Below are 23,071 nucleotides of genomic sequence, written 5' to 3'. Positions count from 1 at the left end.
AAGGTAAAGTAATAACCAGCCAATGTATGTATACAATATGCATGCGTACAATGCATGCATACAACTTTCTCTATTTTTTTTTGTGGAGTATTAAGCATTTATTTTTTCAGCTTAAAGAAGACATGGATAATTATATGGAATATACACTCAGTAAAGCTGTGGTAGATTTATTTTTTTACAAGATGCCAATAAATCATACACCATTGTTAAATCTACACTACAGTCGGTAGTTTATACGAATCGGCTTTCTGAAAACATTCTTCCATTTTATTTGTTTATTTTTGTAAAACCCAAAATATGTCCTTACAAACATTCTATCCACTTTAAACTAAACAAATTCACTATAAAACTCCACTTTAACCCTGATAAAACAAGAAGAGAACAAAATAAAATGACCTGAAACGTCAAACAGGTAAACAGTAACATTATGAGAATGGCGCGCGCTTGGTGTATGCAACTAGTGACGTCAGGCCAATAGAGAAGCGTTCTTGAAATTTAAAATAATGCTAGATTTCTAATAAAGATTTTTTATAGAAAGGCTTTTTCAATTTTGTTGAAATTTTGGACAATTATTCCTAGGGTGTTTCTTAATCGTTTTACATGTTTGAAATGACTTTTTAATTTTTTGTGAACATCCCTATTCGTCCCACAATAACGTATGGAAGCGAAACATAGACTCTGAATCAGCGGGAAACGACAAAATTACTGGTACTTGAAAGAAAGATACTGCGGACTATCTATGTGTCTTGCAGAGAAGAGACAACAGGAGAATGGAGAAGAAGACACAACGATGAACTCCAGACAATATAGGAGATGAAAACATAGTACGCTACATTAAAGCAAACAGAATACGATGGGCTGGTCACGTGCTAAGATCAAGTGACGAAAGACTTCTGAACGCCACATTCTGGGAAAGGCCCGATGGAAAAAGGTCAGTTGGTCGCCCCAGAAGGGGATGGAAGGACGCAGTAGCTAGTGATCTACGCAAAATGGGAGTACAACAATGGAAAATAGCTGCTCAGGACCGACAACAATGGAGGGAAATAGTAAACGCGGCCAAGACTCACATAGAGTTGTAGAGCCAAATGATGATGATGCTGATGTTGATGTTGCTTATTGGAAACAGATTTCCGCCTACGGCGTCGATCTGTTTCCAAGCAGCAAGCTTTTGAAATCCGTTATTAAATTTTTTCGCACAATTATCACAATGTCCTCGGGTTATTACTACTGATAATGATTATGCTGAAATTTGATCATTTTAGCTATCCAACGTGCAGTGGTTCAATAGCACCAGGTTTGGCAGGAGATATGCATTTTCTCTCAGACGTTATTGCATTTATTGGACCTGCGTGCTTGTTTGCCTTAGAACCAGTCGCCAGATTAGCTTCTTACTGGAATATTCCTATTATAACTGGAATGGGAGATCAGGTAAGTCACTTTACTTCTTTTTTAAATTATTTTACATTATACGATAATAGTATGGTATAGTTAGACCCAAACCCAGACATCCAAAGTGAAAGTTATCCTCAGTGCCGCGCCAGCACGTGGTAGCGCCTGTGTGCAAAACATTTGTTGCAACCAAACAAAAAAATTAAAAATTCCAACAGATGCAATAGGAAATTAAAAAAAGTTTAATAATTAAATAAAAATAAAATCCTTGGCGTAACAACATAAAAAAGTAAAGATATAGGTAAACATATTTATGGAACGCAGTGTTATGGAAATAAAAGGCAGATATTGAGCACTGAGGGGCGTTTCGTCAAATTGGAATGTATCCTTGAATGTCGTAATATTTGTTTAAATTAAATAATGGCAGAAATTAACATATAGCTCACACTCGACAAAGGACAAACAGATTAAAATCAAATGCTGGTACTACATTATTAGGTACATATCAAAGATGGAGGTACTAAGATACCTTCCTAATGTGACGAACCCCCCCCCCCCTGTGATGATGCTCTATTAGACGCGAAAGTATAGGTACTTAAGCAAGATATTTAATTCAGTACTCGATATCTGCCTTTTATTTTCATAGAATTCATATACTCGAGCATTCAACCATTTTCTATTAAGGGTATAGGCGCAAAATGTTGCCTGTCAAAATTTTCAATGTGTTTTAAATATGTATATTCATTTTCTTTGGAATCCTGAGAAAACTTACAAATACTTTGAAAAATTCAGATTGAAAGGTTATATACATTATTACCGAGGGCTGAAAGTCCCTTAGAATAACCAAAAAGTTTCTTTTGTGACTTATTAAAATAAACATTATATAAGTTTTTAGGGACCTTCGGCCCTCGGTAATAATGCAGTCTTTCATTCTGCGCTTAAATGTTTCAGAAATATTTGTTCATTTTCTCAGGATTCGAAAAAAATGAATACATTTAAAACACATTGAAAATTTTGACAGGCGACATTTTGCGCCTATACCCCTAAACATGAAAAACTATTTTATAAAAACTTCACTTTCGCGTCTTCAGTTCGGAGAATCTTTTTATACTGTGGTGAATATCAATTCTCTATAGAAATGATAGATTTTGTCAAGCGCTCTGAACTGGTGATCGATCTTAAATTATTTGTCATTTTCTTTCTATGGTGCAGACACTGAAGGTAAAAATGAACTATGACCTTCGATTTCAGTAAATCTCCATTCATTTTCATGAAAATTGGTGAGCGGATTTTGATGCTATCAACTTTTTCTGGAGCTCATTTTTGATAGGTATTTCTATGTACTTTGACAGGTATTTAGAACCTAAGTGTTATAAAAAAATCGTCTCTCTCTATAATCTGGATGATCGAATCTCATTATTTTTTTCAAATTTCTACACAAAAGTTTTAATTGTGAGTTTTCTGTAATGCCGTTCAAATTATATAAAAATTTGAAAGGTTTCAAATTTTCATTTCATTTACTGAAATGAATGCTTGGTCGAGAACACAATAAAAGAAATTAACTTTGTATGACCTTTTAGGACCTAGAATCGGTTCGTCTTTATGTTCGTAATCAAACTGTTTGCTTTTATTCCGACGCCGAACTGTGTGTCTGGTTGAAAACTGGGCACCACATCCAGTTTCTCTGCAGTTTCATTTGCTGTAGCAATAACATCATTAAATTTGCTATCTGTCCGAAACTCAAGCAAGAATTATTTTAACACTTGTAATAAAGCATTTAAAGCCAGCTGCATATTCATTGTTTTTTATTGAAAATTTTACTAACAAATTTAACTTTCATCAGAACTTCATACAATATGTGGACTGAGCGTATGAATATAAATATTGATATATTTCATCTCCTAAACATTTTTTTGGCTGCATGTCTTTACAAGATTTTTCTTGTTTATGCAGATTTAAATCAATACGTAATGTGCCTACTTTTGAAGTTGTGATATACAGAGTGACAAGGTCGGCAAATGGGTAAGTGTTGTTTTTACCCGCGTAAAATTCCTATAACAACTTTAGTTGCTCACATTGCACACATTGCACACGTGGACGGCGCGGCCCTGGTTATCCTACAACACCAAATTGTTTTATATGGTCCATATATTGTTCAGAAAAAAGTCACACCATTTTGAGGGTCGGGTTTGGGGGGAGAGGGGGGAGAAATCTGTAAATTCGTAGTTTTTTACGTTTTTCGTCAATATTTCTAAAACTATGCGGTTTAGCATGAACAACCCTCTATACAAAATTGTTCTGCATTAAATTTGAAATAAAAAAGGCCCTATGCATAACCCTCATAAATGAACGGTTCCAAAGTTACGGAGGTAGTATAGTATAATAGGTCCAAAAAAAGGCGTAACCCAGACATCCAAAATAAAAGTTTTCCTTCAACACCAAATTGTTCTATATGGTCCACATATTGTTTAGTAAAAAGTTACACCATTTTGAGCGTCAGGTTTGGGGGGGAGATGGGGGAGAAATCGGTAAATTAGTAGTTTTTTTACGTTTTTCGTCCATATTTCTAAAACTATGCTTTAGCGTAAAGAATGTTCTATAGAAAAATGATCTACATAAAATTTAAAACAAAAAAGGTTCTATCCATAATTGTTATAAAATCAACGGTTCCAGAGTTACGGAGGGTGAAAAGTGGAGGTTTTCGAAACTTTTTATATTTACCGATTTCTCCCCCCTCTCCCCCTCAAACCCGACGCTCAAAATGGTGTGACTTTTTTCTGAACATTATGTGGACCATATAGAACAATTTGGTGTTGAAGGATAACTTTCACTTTGGATGTCTGGGTTTTTGGTATAGTTATACCATACATTGCCCAAAAAACCGTAACTCCGTAACTCTGGAACCGCTGATGTTATAACAATTATGTATAAAAGATTTTTTGTTTTAAATGTCATGTAGAACATTTTTGTATATAACATTGTTTACGCTAAAGCATAGTTTTAGAAATATTGACGAAAAACGTAAAAAAAACTACTAATTTACCGAATTCTCCCACATCTGCCCCCCAAACCGGACGCTCAAAATGGTGTAACTTTTTACTGAATAATATGTGGACCATACAGAACAATTTGGTGTTGGAGGAAAACTTTTACTTTGGATGTTTGAGTTAGGCCTTTTTTTGGACCAGTTATACTATACTACCTCCGTAACTTTGGAACCATGCATTTTAGAAAGATTATGCATAGGACCTTTTTTAATTCAAATTTAATGTAGAACAATTTTGTATAGAAGGTTGTTCATGCTAAACCGTATAACTTAACCGTATAACGAAACTGTATAACCGTATAACCGTATAACGAAAAACTTAAAAAACTACGAATTTACCGATTTCTCCCCCCTCTCCCCACCAAACCCGACGCTCAAAATGGTGTGACTTTTTTCTGGACATTGTGTGGACCATATAAAACAATTTGGTGTTGAAGGATAACTTTCACTTTGGATGTCTGGGTTATGCCATCTTTTGGATCAACTATACTATACTATAATGCCTGTTGTTGAAGCACCGGATTTGTCAAGGATTGTACAGCATTGGATAATTACAGCAGTACTTAAAGCTAGAAAAAATATTAAGATGAATTTCTATGCAAAATTTCTTGAAAAATAGAATTTAAGTTGATAGAAATATGCTAAATGATATTGCATCATTATTTATTGCATCAGACTTCCTAGAAGTTTACTAATGTAGATTTATAGACGCCAGTCTAATTAGGTACATATCTTTAAAACAATGTCAATATATTTATAAATAAACTATAATATGAATATGATCAGAATAATAATCTATTAATTCCAAATTAAATAGCCTAGGGAAATCCATGTGCCAAGTTCTAATGCTCTAGTACATTCCTTTTATGAAAAAGAACAGGTAAAAGGATATGAGAAGAAGGTGAAAACGACGTAGTAACTCTAAATTTTATATGTTATTTTTTAAACACAGGAAAACTTTGTACCAACCTTCAAGGCTTTAGAAAAATTACTTCAAGAAACAGGAAAAGCGTAAGAATATAAAGAAAAAGAAGACGATATATTAATACCAAATTTCATAGTTATAGTGGACCAAAAAATTTCGAACTAAGTACCTTTTTCTTCTCCTTCTTTTTATATAGACATGATTCTGTCCGTTTTTTATTGGGGAACCGTCTCTCGCTGTCCTTACTACTCTATTTGTTGTCAAGGGTTTTCATCTCCGCGGTTTCGAGCAATCTTTTTGTCCTCTCTATGTCGGGTCGTGTTTCTGTCGCGTATATCATTATTGGTCTGATGACTGTTTTGTAAATTCTGCCTTTCATTTCTTTTCCGATATTTTTATTTGTCCATATTGTCATTCAGGCAACCTGCGACTGTGTTTGCTTTATTCACTTGATCTTCCACTTCTGTTTCGAGCCTTCCGTAGTTAGATAGTGTGATGCCTAGATGTTTAAACTCCATCACTTGTTTTATTATCTGACCCTCCAGCTCCAATTTACATCTTATTGGATTTGTTGCCCCCATGCATTTTGTCTTTTTTTGGGAAAATTAACATGTTAAATCTTCTGCCGGTTATGTTAAATTGGTGCAGATTTGGTGGAAACTTCAGAAACGTGACCAAAATCCTAATTCAAAAAGTGCTCCCAAGCTGAACCGAAAAATCTTCTGTCCTGTTTAACTTTAACTTACTATGCAAAATCTTTTGCCCATTAAAAAATATTAAATCGCATCTGCAGATTGAAAAATAGATTCTAGTACACTTCGCGTCATAAAAAACTGGTACAACTCTTATAACGGAAAATCGTGTTTTTCAAGTTGTGTAGTGTAAGTTGGTCTTGTAAATGTGTCATTCTAATTTCTAGGGCATCGTTGCCAGTTCAACGAAAATATTATTGAACTCTTGAGCCAGTTGTCGGACAGACCAACCATCTTCTATTTTAGAAATTATTCTCGTTTTATCATACTTACTTAATTTAGGCGGCATCGTTAAAAATTTACTTTGACCAACTTGTCAAATCTGACTGATGTTATGTAATTAAATAAGTCATCGAGGACAGGACCTATTGCTTTATATTATGTTTAATCGTTTAATTTTTCAGATATAAGTGGATTTATTAAGATTACCAACGCTCTCTGTGGTTATTAAATTTATTAGTTAGGGCTTTTTGATGATAAAAATGATACCTATCTAAAAACTTTATATATTTTTGAACGTTATTTTTTTTATTTAGATCTAGTGAATTTTTGTTATCTGCAATGGCAACAACGAAGTGATTCACGAACCATTGTGTCAAGTCTGAAGATAGGTTTACATTGGGAAAAAAGTGTACCAGTTTTTTATGGCAGGCAGTGTACACAAATGCGACTGAACTGTGGTCCAAATCATATCACAAAAAGGCAGAGCCTAAGATATTCTAATTTTTTGTATATTATCTCTTTTATGTGTTAAAAAAGTGTTAACAATTGAGTTAACCAAGTGTCCAAAAATCTTGAAAAGATCTTGGATTAGAGATGTACAAGCACAGGTGCAGGATCGTAAATAGAAGAGCTCTTGCTTTAATATCGAAATTTCAATATTGTGCCTCAAAGGAAATACTGTAGATGGCGAAGGTACTAAGGAGAAAAACGAGCTGACATATAATTCCACTAAAGCTAAAAATAAATTAAAAAGAACGTATAACTAGGACAATTGTATATTGTAAATGAGGAAAACAAAATAATAGTAAACAAGAGGACAAAAAAATATATAGTTAAATGAAAAAACCTGAAAACCCGATTCTAGCTGAACTTTAGAAATAAATGTAACGTAACAATAAATTAACTTACACACTTACAGATATGTTGACTAGTCCGTGACATAAACTTACTAAAATAAAACGGAAAAAAATTCGTCTTTAAATCTTTAAATCTAAATTCGCTAACAGTAATATTTAATCGCATGCTAAGTTTATCATAGTTTCCAAAAATATGGAAATTTGCAGAAATCAGAAATCATAATGATCCTTAAGCCAGGCAAAGCGCCCAATGAAGTAAAATCTTATCGACCCATCAGCCTACTTCCAATCGTTAGCAAAGTTTTTGAAAGATTGCTGCTACAAAGAATATACGCAAATCATGAATTCCTAACATTACTACCAGAACATCAGTTTGGTTTTCGTACTAACAGTAACAGACGCTAAATACCGTGGCCTTCATCTTGACCAACGTCTTACTTGAAAAAAAAAATATACAGACCAAAAGAAGACAACTAGACTTGAAATTTCGGCAAATGTATTGGCTCCTTGGACGCAGATCAAAACTCAACATCCAAAACCAAATTCTTCTGTACAAAACAATACTCAAACCTATTTGGTACTACGGACTACACCTCTGGGGCTGTGCAAAGTCAACATCACTCAATATCATCCAAAGATTTCAGTCTAAAGTTCTAAGATCAATAGTGGATGCACCATGGTATGTAACTAATCAAACACTTCACGAAGACTTAAATATACGTTTCATCAGAGAAGAAATCCATCGAGCATCTGAATCACAAAACGAGCGTACCATTCACCATGACAATGAGTTAGTAAGGGAATTATTCAATAATGGCCCTGCCATAAGGAGACTAGATCGAACCTGGCCTCAGGACCTATTTTAAAACTTAAACATAAATAGAATAAGATCAGACATTATTGGAAGTCTCTTCTTCATGCCCAAAAACATGGAACAAATTTACTTAATACTCTTTTAATGATGTAGATTGTAAATAAACATAATTACATAAAAAAAGTCTTTAAATCACAAATGGAGTGGAGGGTGAGGTTGTCCAATCTGAGAATTTTCAGCATAATTCTTGGAGTATCTGGAGTCAGGTGGTAGTAAAAAGTATTGTGTTATCTTGAGAACAAAAACTTGAAGAAACGAAGTATTGCTTCTTATCAGTAAATAACTATTATTTTACATAAAGTAATATGTAAAACTTGGAGAGAAACAAAGTATTGTTTGAACTCCGGCCCTGGAACTCTTTATAAAAGTATCGATACATTTCAGCTCCGATTAAACGTGTTTTTTGTTGGTTTATACCAATAATTAGAAAACAAGTTTGTAATAAGAGTGAAGTTTGAAGTAGTTTCTAAGTACAGAGAAGAAAAATTGTAAGTAGAATTTTCATTTCGACCATATCAAACCATTTCTTAAAGAATATTGCTGAAACCTAACCAACAGAAAATCCATTTTTATTTAAAATAAAACCGCCGAATAACCGGCTTAATTACATTAAGTCAGGAGCGGCTCTAGAAAATTTCCTTCAAATGAAGAAAGCAAGAATTAAAAATGGATAGCAATAATTTAACTCATACCAAACCACTATCAACACCAACTACCTCTTCAACATCTTCAACAATTACTCATTCTAACGCCGTAACCAATTTTAACTTCCCCACCAAGCAACAAGCAGTCGTTTTGTTATCTGTACCAGACATAAAAATACATGAATACATAACAGCAATAGGAACTTTAGTACAACCAAAAAATATCAACTTCGCGTCCAGAATCTCAAACAAACGAGTATGCATCTATCTTAGTAACACCACAATCGTAGAAAATTTACTACATAATCACAAATCCGTTTCAATACAAGGAAACGACATAGAGGTCAGAAGATTAATTACTCCTGCAAGCCGACTAGTGATATCAGGTGTCTGTCCCAGTATTCCAAATACTATAATCGAAGAAGAGCTCAAAAAATTGGAGCTTACTGCAGTGTCTAAAATAACATTTTTAAAAGTTGGCATGCCTGAATCTGAATACAGTCATATATTGAGCTTTAGGCGTCAAGTATTTGTTGCTCCAACAATTAATAATTCTATCCCAAATTCACTTCTAATATCTCACGACAATACCCCTTACAGAATTTATCTTTCCTTAGATGGTCTCAATTGCTCTAAATGTAATACCACAGGGCATAAAGATGAAAACTGCACTACTGAATCAATTAATGAACAAAATCTTGACCAGGTATCTCAACCTATAAATGTTAATATTTCTGAAACAGAAAATTATCCAATAAATCAAAAATCCATTACATCAGAGGCTCCAACTGCTTATAAATCCAGTACTCCTCCTACTTCTATAACCAACCCACCACCAAGTACCTCCTCCAACTCACAAAACCTATCTGAATCATCATCTAATACTACCAACATAGTAGCACATACTTCTATCAAAAGACAAATTTCAACATCTCCTGAAATAATAGAGTCAGAAAATCAAAAAATAATACTTCCAGCGCCAAAGCAATCTGCACCCAAAAGAATAAAAAAAGCATTTAACATCGAAACCTCAATGGAACCTATAGAAGCCATTTTATCGTCAGCCACTACTCCTTACCCACTAAAATATACAGAACTATGTGACTATATTACAAATGCTATAGGCTCCAAATTGCCTGAAACAATAGCAAAGGATTATACTAATGACCTAGAAGGACTTAGCGCTGAATTGCAAATGGTGCACGCAAACGCAAACGACCGACGCCTTAAAAACAATATTTCAAGGATTTTAAAAAAGATAAACGGAACAGACAACTACTCTTCTGTTACTGAGGAAGAAAGCGACTGTAACCCTATTCAATAACAAATTCATAGTTCAATGGAATTTAAATGGCTTCTATAGCCATATCGAAAACTAAAAAATACTAATCGATGAATTTTCACCTTTAGTAATATGTTTACAAGAAACGCGACTTTCTAATAAGAAAGTAAATTTAAAAAAACTATACATCTTACACTAAATGTAGACCGGTGCAGCAGATAGCTAGCGGTGGTGTAGGAGTGTAGGTATCTTTGTGAAATCTACTGTCGAGTCCAAAGAAATTCCCATAAACACAAATTTAGAAGCGGTTGCAGTGTCAGTACTTCATCATTTCAAAATCAACATTTGCAGTATATATCTACCACATCCAGATAGTCCAGAAAGCCACTGCGCATCCGCTAGGGAAAATATTCTAATTCGTATTTTTTGCACAATCTTACTCAAAAAGTACTCTTTTTAACAAATTTGCATGTTGCCAGGACCAAAAGGTGGTCAAAAATTTTTTAAACGTTTTTTTTTTGTTTTTTTCCTAAAATTATTTTTTTGCATGGAAAAAAGTTTTTTTAGGTTTTTTGGATCATTCCAAACAGAAAAGGTCTTTAGTGACTTTTCTCTAAAATGATAGTTTTTGACATATAAGCGAATAAAAATTGAAAAATTGCGAAATCGGTCATTTTTAGTCCTCAAAAACTATGTGAAAAACTGAAAATTTGAATGTTGCCAAGGTAGGTAGATATTCTTTAAACATCGATTGATGAAATCCCTAAGAGTTTTTTGCAATACAATATTCAAAACTTCTTTGTTTTTTAATTGCTAATCAAGCGTGCGCGACACTATTTTCCACCGACAGTATGGTGCAAATGAAAGGAATAAATTCGTTATTTCGTAAACCGGCGACTTTAAGGAAGAATCCCGAAACAGGTCGATTTTTATTTTTAAGTTATGATATTGTGGCATATATGATATACTAGTGACGTCATCCATCTGGACGTGATGACGTAATCGATGATTTTTTTAAATGAGAATAGGGGTCGTGTGCTAGCTCATTTGAAAAGTTCTTCAATTCTCTATTCAGTAATATAAACATTTACATAATTATTTATACAGGGCGTCCAAAAAAATTTTATTAAATTAAATTATTTGACAAAAAATGAAGTAGAAGGACACCCTGTATAAATAATTATGTAAATGTTTACATTACTGAATAGAGAATTGAAGAACCTTTCAAATGAGCTACCACACGATCCCTATTCTCATTTAAAAAAATCATCGATTACGTCATCACGCCCAGACGGATGACGTCACTAGTATACCATATATGCCAAAATATCATAACTTAAAAATAAAAATCGACCTGTTTCGGGATTTTTCCTTAAAGTCGTCGGTTTACGAAATAGCGAATTTATTCCTTTCATTTGCACCATACTGTCGGTGGAAAATAGTGTCGCGCACGCTTGATTAGCAATTAAAAAAAATAGGAGTTTTGAATATTGTATTGCAAAAAACTCTTCGGGATTTCATCAATCGATGTTTAAAGAATATCTACCTACCTTGGCAACATTCAAATTTTCAGTTTTTCACATAGTTTTTGAGGGTTAAAAATGGCCGATTTCGCAATTTTTCAATTTTTAATCGCTTATATGTCAAAAACTGTCATTTTTAGAGAAAAGTCACTAAAGACCTTTTCTCTTTGGAATGATCCAAAAAACCTAAAAAAAAATTTTTCCATGAAAAAAAAAATAATTTTAGGAAAAAAACAAAAAAAAAACGTTTAAAAAATTTTTGACCACTTTTTGGTTCTGGCAACATGCAAATTTGTTAAAAGGAGTCCTTTTTGAGTAAGATTGTGCAAAAAATCTGAATTAGAATATTTTTCCTAGCGGATGCGCAGTGGCTTTCTGGACTAAGAAGAATCCATACTCCTAGAACTACAAAAAGTGATAGAACAAATTCCATCTCCTAAATTAATTCTGGCTGACACAAACTGTCATAACGAATCTTGGGGATTTGAAAAAACTGACAAAAATGGCAAAACTCTATTGGAAATAATTAACAACCTCAAACTAGTACTATTAAATACGGGAATGCCTACCCGTTTCAACGCATACAATTACACGTTTTCAACCATTGATTTATCCCTCAGCGATTCAACTTTAGCACCACTACTTGAATGGAATACGCTTTCACACTTAAATGACAGCGACCATCTACCAATTTTAATCACTCATATTAAAGACGCAAACATTAATACAAAACCATATGAAACATGGAAATTAAAGTCAGCAGATTGGGAAAAGTACATTAGTTTAGTAACTGCACGAATGGAAGACTTCAAAATATTAGAAGATGTAGACACAACAATATTGTCCTTTTCATGATAATTTTTCAGTGCGTCACAAATGATAGGAAAAAGGGTAAGTCCGTGATAATACACATTTATGACATTTATTCTAACATGACATTATAGTTAAATCTGACAGTTGTCACATTTTATTTTCAATTTAGAATAAAAACAAATCAAATGTGTTTCTTGCATTTATAAAATGGTATTTTCTTTGATTTGTATAGTCTTATAAATTATACAGATTATATTTGTAATATTATTATCTAATTAAAAAAAATTATTTTTTTTAATTATGGCGCCATCTATCGACAACTAGAATAATCACAGAATTAGAAGTAATCACCGACGTGCCTTTTTTTCTGTCATATACAATTGAATACGTTAGAAAGAAATCGAAAAACTGTGACGCACTGAAAGATGATCATGAGAAAAAGAATAACAAATTTTAATAATGTTATAGTAGATTCAGCAAGAGAAGCGATTGGAAAAACTAAAGCTACTACTAAAACACCCATACCCTGGTGGAATATCCAAATAGAGACTCCTTTGAAACAAACCAAACACTCATTTAATATATTTTTAAATAACACAACTCCGAAGTCAACTTAGCTAGATTTAGAGCCGTAAGAGCCAGATCCAGATTTCTAATCAAAAAATCTAAGAAAGAAAGCTGGGCCAATTATGTCTCGTCAATAAATTCATCTACACCAATAAGTGATATATGGCAGAAAATAAGGAAAATAAAATGCTCAAAGTTAATCATATCGACACCATTACTACAGATAACTTAATTACTTCAAATAAACTAGAAATTGTAGAAATCTTAGCGGGTCACTATGAATTACATTCAAGCAATGACCAATATAACTCTATTTTCTTAAAACACAAAGAAAAATCCGAATTGTCACAAATCGAAATAGAAGATATTTTATGCCCTCTCAATATGCCTATTACACTAGACGAGCTTAACGAAAGCCTAAGTAATGCTAAAAAACTTCTCCAGGACCTGATGATATTCCAACTATATTTATTGAGAAATTACCGGAATCGGCAAAGAAAATTTTAGTCGACATCTTTAACAATATTTACACAAATAAAATGTTCCCTTCAATATGGCGTCAAGCAATTATAATTCCATTTTTAAAAATGAATAAGCCAAAAAATTTACCATCCTCATATCGTCCAATATCGCTCACCAGTAATACATATATGCAAAGCAATGGAGAGAATATTAAGTAAAAGACTGAAATGGCACTTGGAAATACCTTTTTACTCCAATACAAAGCGGATACCATTCAGACAGATTGACAACTGATAACATTGTCGCACTAGAATCCGGAATTCATAAAGCATTTACAAAACAACAAAAAGTAATCGCAATATTTTTTGACATTAAAAAAGCTTTCGACACGACATGGACGCATTATATTCTCAAAATGATGAAAAACTGGAAAATAGATGGTAAGTTTCTCGCTTTAACCAAAAATTTTCTTCAAAACAGGTCCATACAAATAAAAACCAATGGATTCATAGCAACATCGAAATCACTCCATAATGGAATTCCTCAAGGAACGGCCTTAAGCCCAATATTATTCTTAATCGCAATTATTAATATAACAAACTACATAGAGCTTCCTGTAAAAGCTAGTATTTATTCTGATGATCTAGTAATATATGTTAAAAGTAAAAATATAGGTATAGCTAGGCAAATTCTACAAAGAACATTAAACAGCCTGGAAAAATGGTCTTTAGAGACTGGTTTAACAATTTAAACTGAGAAGACTAAAGTAATTATCTTTGACAAAAGAAGAGAGGAATACAACTTAAACCTGTGTCTAAATGAATATTCTCTGAAACAAGTCCGTGAAATCAAATTTTTAGGTATAGTATTTGACTCACAACTCACATGGACTTCACATATCAACAATTTAATTCAATCCTGTCAACAACGAATAAATTTACTAAGAGTGTTTTCCAATAATAAATAGGGTTCAGACACTAGAATTCTCCTAAAGCTATATCAAACATTAATAAGGAGCAAGCTCTACTACGGATGCATGTGTTATGAAACAGCAAACAAAAATCAACTAAAAAAACTGGATATCGTTCAAACCACATCTCTACGACTAATCTTTTGAGCCTTTAGAACTACTCCAATAAGAAGCCTTCAGGTTCTATCAGGAGAAATACCATTATACCTCAAAAGACAATACCTATCACTATGCTACAATTCAAAAATTCTAAGCGCAAAGGAAAATACCTTTCTCGCAAGTTTAGTATCGGAAGAACCACCAGAAGAATACAGAAATTACACCACCAATGCAATACCATTTTACGAACGCATTTAACGATTACCGTATAGCATCAATCAAAACACCTTAGCATCCATAAAAAATATCAGACACCCCCCTGGACAGTTTTTTTACCAATAGTAGACCTCTCCTTACATAATTCTAACAGATATTCACACACCTCTGCTGAGATCAGGCTTCAATATCATACAAATTTACTCAAATACTCTTCTTACAAACTTTTCTTTACCGATGCCTCCAAAAGTTGCAACGGAATAGCTGCTGCTACTGTATCAGAAAACGTAATTTCCGCCACTAGATTATCTGATGACTGCAGTATTTATACCGCAGAACTTCAAGGAATACTTGACGCACTAAATCATTGTAAAAATACAAATGAAAACCAAATACTAATATTATCAGATTCACTAAGTTCTTTAGAGGCCATCAAACATGTTTACCCTACCCACATCAATCTATTTCTAATTAAAGACGCGTTGTATCAGCTCCAATTTTCTGGGAAAACCATCTCATTTATGTGGGTTCCATCCCATGTAGGAATAACTGGTAATGAGTTAGCAGACAAAACAGCGTTCGAAGCGATAAACAATGTGAACATTCCGACTACAGCAGGCATACCAATCTCTGACACTAAACCTTTATTCAAGAATCATGTAAACAAAATCTGGCAAGAAATATGGGATCAAACAAACACAAATCTGAAAACCTTAAACCAGACGTATCTGTAAAAAATCTTCCTATGCCACCAAAAAGAAAATACCAAGTAATTATCAGCAGACTCCGACTCCGGCTTGGACACACACGAATTACCCACAGCTACGTAATCTCCAAGGAACCGCCAGCATATTTACAGATGCTAGCGTGTGTAGACACCAGGGTGTTGAAATCAGTTAGGGTTTGGAAAAACAGTACATTTACAGATGCTAGCGCGTGTTGACACCACGGTGTACCGCGGTGTTGAAATCAGTTAGGGTTTGGAAAAAGAGTACGTTTACAGATGCTAGCGTGTGTTGACACTAGGGTGTTGAAATCAGTTAGGGTTTTGAAAAACAGTACATTTACAAATACTAACAGATTTGGACACCAGAGTGTTGAAAGCAGCGAGCTTTTTTAGTGGTTATACATGCATATATGCTAACGGCTATTGACACTGATTTTATATACCTACTGCTGTGGAAAAATATTTAAGTGATTTAGGTATTAATAAATAATTAAACGTTGTTGGGATATAAACAGTAATATATTAACACAAAAGAACAACATACAAAATAATGTTGTTCTTAGGCTATTTCCTTGTGGCATTTTTATAATTAACTATTTGGATAGGAAAAACTAGGAAATAAGCAACAATTAAATTGAAAAAAATAATTTTATTAACGTTTCGATGCCCAAATCGGGTGTCGTTGTCAAAATACAAAATACTACTAAATTAAACAAAAATGTTGTTGCTTAGTAAAAAATTCTTTTAATAATTTACATATTTAATCTGACTCATTTATATTGGCAAGGCTATAGTAATTTTGTTAATGGCAGCTCGGTAAAGGGATGCAGAGGATCTGTTAAACCATTCTCACAGATGTCTAAGCCATGACTGTCTTATTCGACCTGGCCTTTCTTCTTCCGTATACCTTGCCTTGTATAATTAAATGGAGTATATTACACAGACTGAGTTTTATATATGGAAAGCCTCAATTATCTCGGAAACGGCATGCACGATTTTTTATAGATTTTGGTGACAAAGGGTTTTCTAATGCGGCCGATATAATAGTGACAATTACATTGTTGTCAGAACTTCCGTTTTTCTGTAAATCTAATGAATTTTCTTTTTTCACATGAAACACCCTGTATATTTTTGCGTTTTGAAGTCCTTAAGAAATGCTGATTATTTTTCGTGTTATATTTCCTATATCTAAATACCATAATTTCGTAGTTATTTAGCTACATTTAATAAAAAAAAAATTTACACAAATTTAAAAAAATCAATTTTTTCAACCCGGGTACATTATTTTAGGTTCTTTTTCCTTCACCACCTTCATTCACTAAGAAACTCAAAATTTTAGAAAATGTTACATACCCCCTTCTTCCACTTAGGTCTTCATAGTATATTATTCAACGAGCATGCATTGATAGGCAGCTACTACTCACGATGAAGTTTGCGGTACGAGCCGAAGACGAGTGTCGTAATTCATCAGAGTGAGTAATTGCCATTACATGAGAGTAGAATACTATACTTTTTCTACGACCTTTTTTTATTTTAATTAGTAAAAAAATAATATTGTCAGCTAGGTACTCGAGATTAAAATTATAATATACAAAAATAAATGTTGCTTTATAAAATTTAAAAAAAAACGGCAAATACTGTCTTATGTATTGTAAAAATACAACAAGAAATAGTCAATTCAAGTTCTATTCGTTTACGAGAATTTTAAGCACTTTGTACCTATTGTCAATGTAATAAATAAGAAATGGCTATTATTGGTAGACGTATGTTATAAAGTTATAATGTACGTTTTTAAATTTAACTATATAATATAATATAATAATATACCTATGTTATAATATATTTAAGACAATATAACTTTATAAAATAAACACAATAAGTGTAAGTTATAAATTCCAATAAACACAGCAAATGCGCTAATGTCACTCTCACTAAAAATGATACAGGTCAAAATTCATACATATTAAACAAGGTATACACGTAAAAGGGCCACGCGCCAACTCGTAACTTTTAATGACAACAATTTTCAAATCAAAATGTACACCGGCCAATTCGTAACTTTTTTTACCTGACCTGCCAACCCGAAACTTTCTTCAAGTGAATTCGAAACCATTGATTAAATCTAATACCTTAAATCTAAACCGAATGTTTCTTGGCTTGCTTAAAAACATTATATTTGTACTATATGTACCTATAAAAAATAGCAAAAATTGAAATATCTTAATAAAATAATTGAAACAATATTATAGTGTTTCATTAACACGTGTTAAAATATTATTTCAAATATCTTAATAAAATAATTAAAACAATATTATAGTGTTTCATTAACACGTGTTAAAATATTATTTCCATCAAGTATAGCTCTACACGAGCTTGGTTTTTATCAAATAATTGTAAATTTAATATTTTTTAGATGTTTAGCAATGATAAATTATTTAAATCCATCTGATAATTTAAAAGCAAAGAGATTTTCCATATGTTTATTTCAAGTCTAAAAGATTATACCTTTATTTAGTTACGAATTCAGCGGTAGTTGATCAGTTACCGAAAAATTACCTGAGAGGGTCAGAGTTACCAATTAGCCTGTAATTAGGATGGGGGATTAAAATAGTTACGAATTCACCGGGACCCCGTAAAAGTATACTCAACCATTGTTAAATTTTTTATAATTCTGTATAATTTCAATCTCGAGTAGTTGATAATCATGTTTTTTACTAATTAAAATAAAAAAGGTCGTAGAAAGAGTATAGGATTATACTCGCACGTAATGGCTATTATTCACTCTGATGAATTACGACACTCGCCTTCGGCTCGTGCCGCAAACTTCATCATTGTGAGTAATAGCCATCATTACATGATGAAGCTCGTTGAATAATATACTATTATCTGCTGTTTATATACAACTAATATCTAAAAGTGGCATGCACTACTTGAACCTTAATTCAGCCCGTGAGTAATTACCCGTGAGTAATGAAGTAGTACTCACGGGTAAAGTCTTGGGTGTTATTATCTATTCATATTTCCCATCTAAATAGTTAATTATTATAAAAATGCCACAAGGAAATAGCCTCAGAACAACATTATTTTTTATGTTGTTCTTTTGTGTTAATATATTAATGTTTATATCCCAACAACGTTTAATTATTTATTAATACCTAAATCACTTAAATATTTTTCCACAGCAGTAGGTATATAAAATCAATATCAATAGCCGTTAGCATCTATGCATGTATAACCACTAAAAAAGCTAGCTGGTTTCAACACTCTGGTGTCCAAATCTGTTAGTATTTGTAAATGTACTGTTTTTCCAAACCCTAACTGATTTCAACACCCTAGTGCCCTAGTGTGAACACACGCTAGCATCTGTAAACGTACTATTTTTCCAAAACCGAGGCAACAAAAGGAAAAGAAAAGAAGCAGAAACCTGATGAGAAACATCACAGAGAACCAACCTAACGCTAAAGGGCATGGATCTGCTCATTTTTCTAATATTATTTTTTATAATTAACTATTTGGATGGGAAATAAGCCGCAATTATATTAAAAAAAATAATTTTATTAACGTTTCGACGCCCAAATGGGGTGTCGCTGTCAAAATACAAAATACTACTAAATTAAAAGAAAATTGAAGTTGCTTGGTAAAAAATACTTTAAAATGTATAATATATGTCTGAATTGCCGATATAAATGAGTCAGATTAAATAAATTATTGGAAGAATCTTTTACTAAGCAACAAAATTTTTGTTTAATTTAATAGTATTTTGTATTTTGACAACGACACCCGATTTGGGCGTCGAAACGTTAACAAAAATTATTTTTTCAATATAATTGTGGGTTATTTCCCATCTAAATAGTTAATTATAAAAATGCCACAAGGAAATAGCTTCAGAACAACATTATTTTTTATGATGTTCTTTTGTGTTAATTTATTATTGCTTATATCCCAACAACGTTTAATTATTTATTAATACCTAAATCACTTTAATATTTTTCGACACCAGTAGGTATATAAATTCAATGTCAATAGCCGTTAGCATCTATGCATGTATAACCACTAAAAAAGCTAGCTGGTTTCAACACTCTGGTGTCCAAATCTGTTAGTATTTGTAAATGTACTGTTTTTCCAAACCCTAACTGATTTCAGCACCATAGTGTCAACACACGCTAGCATCTGTAAACGTACTGTTTCTCCAAACCCTAACTGATTTCAACACCGCGGCACACCGTGGTGTCAACACGCGCTAGCATCTGTAAATGTACTGTTTTTCCAAACCCTAACTGATTTCAACACCCTGGTGTCTACACACGCTAGCATGTGTAAATATGCGAACCGCCACCAATGTGCAAAAGATGCCAAATACCTCTCACAGTTAACCATAAGAGAATGTGCGGAGTACACTGCAGCGAAAACGTTATTCAAGATGCCCAACAGCCTGAAAGGAGCACTGGTCACAAAATTCAATGAAGTTCAATCTTTTGTAAATCATTGTAAACTGTATAACAAATTATGATTCATTTTTTTTCTTTGTAAACTCTAAATAATTTCCATATTTTTGTCATTCTTATATTCTAAAAATGTATCTTTTGCTCTATCTATTTTGTATTATAAATGTACCGCTAATAACCCAAGTGGTTGATGCGGATAAATAAAAATAAAAAAAGTATTGTTTCTTGTGAGTGCAAACTTTTAGAAACAACGTATTTCTTCAAGAGAAAAAATTCATCTAATTTTTTCTGATTTTCTGAGTTTTCTTGCTTGAAGTTTTTTTTGACAGTTCAGAGCACGGTAAATTGTTTTCATTTCCTTGCACATTGTCACTTATTGCTGATCTTAAACTCTACATACAAATATATTATAATGACAAATTGACATTAAGGAAAATGGAACTTGACGAAATATTTTAAATTATTTCGTATGTTTAATAGTTACAAGAATAAAAAACCGCTAAACGCCGTAAAAATGAGTGGCGCATAAAATATTCCAGCTACAAAAGATCTGATATGAATGTTACGTGGCGCGAAAATGGATTTTCATTTGATGCAAAACAAAATTCTAGTTTTATTTTAAAAGATTTTTCCATAATATTTGCTGAATTTGAAGTAAACGCGCCACAAAAGAGTAACTTTGATACAGTTTGAATTTTGAAACTCTTTTGTGGCGCGTTTACTTCAAATTAAGCAAATATTACGGAAAAATATTTTAAAATAAAATTAGAATTTTGTTTTGCATCAAATGAAAATCCATTTTCGCGCCACGTAACATTCATATCAGATCTTTTGTAGCTGGAATATTTTATGCGCCACTAATTTTTACGGCGTTTAGCGGTTTTTTATTCTTGTATCAGGAGTTTTTCAAAGTTATTTATAAATTAAATGTATGAAGTTGCATGCAATGTTCATCTATTACACGTCAAGCTTTATAAATGGTCACCTTTGTTTCATTATCTCCCAAATGATCTAGTGTCCATCGAATGTACACTAAATTTTTTTCTATTCGAAATAGATTGAAAAAAAATATTGAGAGGGCCGGTAAATGAAGTCAGATTGCCCGTTGCCAGATCAAATTTAGCGTCGCAACCACTACAACTACATAAACCATTTTGGGAATAATCGTTAATTGGATTATACTTTTGTAGCTTAATAACTTCTAAACGGCTTAACCGATTTTGATCAGTAAACATGAGTTTGAAACGTATTGACCAGTAGTATCTGATGGATCTAAGGTCAAGTATGATAACTGAAGCTGTTACAGGAATTATTGAGCTTGAGAAACAATAGATTTTATTATATTTATGAAGCCTATAACCTAAAAATTCCAATTTTCCCGGATATGAGGTATACACCGTTAGATTCGTCTTGAGTGCCTCTGCAAACGCTCAGTTAGTGGCGCAATTCGTAGGTTGAAATGTTGAGTAATTGTCGAAAAACCAAAATTTTCAAAGTTTAGTTTTTCAGTTTTTCGGCTATACTGAGCCGTGTGTATATCTGATCCTGACGGCTTAAACACCATTTGAAAGCTTAAGTCAACACTATTGATTTGATGTATTTGCGGTTCTCCTGTCTCTTCTTGATCCAAATATATTCCCCCAAAAAATATGTCGTTTTGTACCTACCAAGTCCTATAGCTGGCTTATGGGTGGTCAAATGTCACAAACTACACAGGTTCTAAATCGGCCCTGACCCCCTCTTTAAACACAGAGAAAAAATATCAAATCGGTTTAACTTTCAAACACACATACATACATATCCACATTTTCCCTTTTTTAAATAAAAATTCACATTTCTAAGCTCTATAACTTTTGAATGGTATAACCGATATTCAAAATTAGACATGCGTTGGAAAGGTAATGATCAGTTTTATTAGAAGCCGCAAAGGTTTGACTTAAATTTTTAAACTTTTTGGGAGTTTTGGGGACGAGAACGAAAAACAGACCCTAAATAGGAAGGGCCGTAAAATCTACACCCTTGGACCAAAATCGATGGTTGACATATAAATGGGTGAGTCTTTTTCTGAACTTTAAGATGTGAGTTGGCCCAATTTTCAATTCAGTCAAATTTAGAAAATCGAAAATTTTGTAAATATATAGTGTCGCGTGTAGGGGGGTGTGGGTGTGCGCCACTGGCGAGAACTGCCGTTCTCTGGTAATGTTCAAAATTGGACATGCGTTGGAAAGGTAATGATCAGTACTGTTAGAAGCCGCAAAGGTCGGACTTAAATTTTCGAAGTTTCTGGGAGTTTTGGGGACCAGAACGAAAAACGGACTCTAAATAGGAAGGGCCGTAAAATCGACACCCTTGGACCAAAATGGATGGTTGACATATGAATGGGTGAGTCTTTTTATGAACTTGAAGATGGGAGTTGGCACAATTTTCAATTCAGTCAGATTTAGAAAATTGAAAATTTCGTGTATATATGTAATAGTGTCGCGTGTAGGGATTGTATTTCTGCGCCACTGGCGAGAACTGCCGTTATCTGGTAATCTTTTCGATATAAAACAAACAGCTTCGCTAACTAATAAATCGAAAACTATTAATTTTATCAAAAAAATGTATAATGAACATTTTTTGCTTATAATTAATATTTTTACCAGCATTTGCGGTCAAAATATAAAAAAATTCCACTCTCGAGATGAGGTGGCAACCACCCCATAGTCAAAGCGTCTTTCGGTATCATATAGATTTTTATCCTTGGACTATCCACTACTTATTGTCAAATTTTCAAGCAAATCCATCCATTCTGTAAAAATTGCGAAGTGAAAAATTTCAGTTCCTGGACTAATTATACTTTTGGAGCTCTATAACTTCTGAACGGCTTACCTGATGTTGATCACTAAACATGAATTTGAAACGTATTGACAAGTAGTATCTGATGCATTCAAATTGAGTATGATAACTGAACGTATTACAGGAATTATTGAGCTTGAAAAACCGTTTTTCCCATAAGAAATTGATTTGATCATAATTATGAAGCGTATAACTTAAAAATTCGAATTTTCTCAGATATGAGGCATACACCGTTAGACGCGTCCTGAGTCCTTCTACAAACGCTCAGTTATTGGCGCAATTTGTAGGTTGAAATTTTGAGTAATTGTCGAAAAACCAAAATTTTCAAAGTTTAATTTTTCAGTTTTTTGGTTATGGTGAGCAGTGTGTATATCTCAGCTTGATCGATTAGGCGCCATTTGAAAGCTTAACTCAACCCTA

General features: G+C 33.0%; 1 protein-coding gene across 1 annotated transcript in view; it reads left to right on the top strand.

Moving 5' to 3' along the window:
* Positions 1-1,233: 1,233 nt before the first annotated feature.
* LOC126890086 (atrial natriuretic peptide receptor 1) overlaps positions 1,234-23,071 on the top strand; it is a 263,191-nt gene continuing 241,353 nt past the window's right edge. The window contains exon 1 of the mRNA XM_050658933.1: positions 1,234-1,428. Within this exon, the coding sequence (XP_050514890.1) occupies positions 1,234-1,428 (195 nt within the window). The remainder of the gene's footprint in view (positions 1,429-23,071) is intronic.

The sequence above is a fragment of the Diabrotica virgifera genome, chromosome 8 (genome assembly GCF_917563875.1).
Source record: "Diabrotica virgifera virgifera chromosome 8, PGI_DIABVI_V3a".
Lineage (NCBI taxonomy): Eukaryota > Metazoa > Arthropoda > Insecta > Coleoptera > Chrysomelidae > Diabrotica > Diabrotica virgifera.
This window is presented reverse-complemented; position numbering and strand designations above follow the sequence as displayed.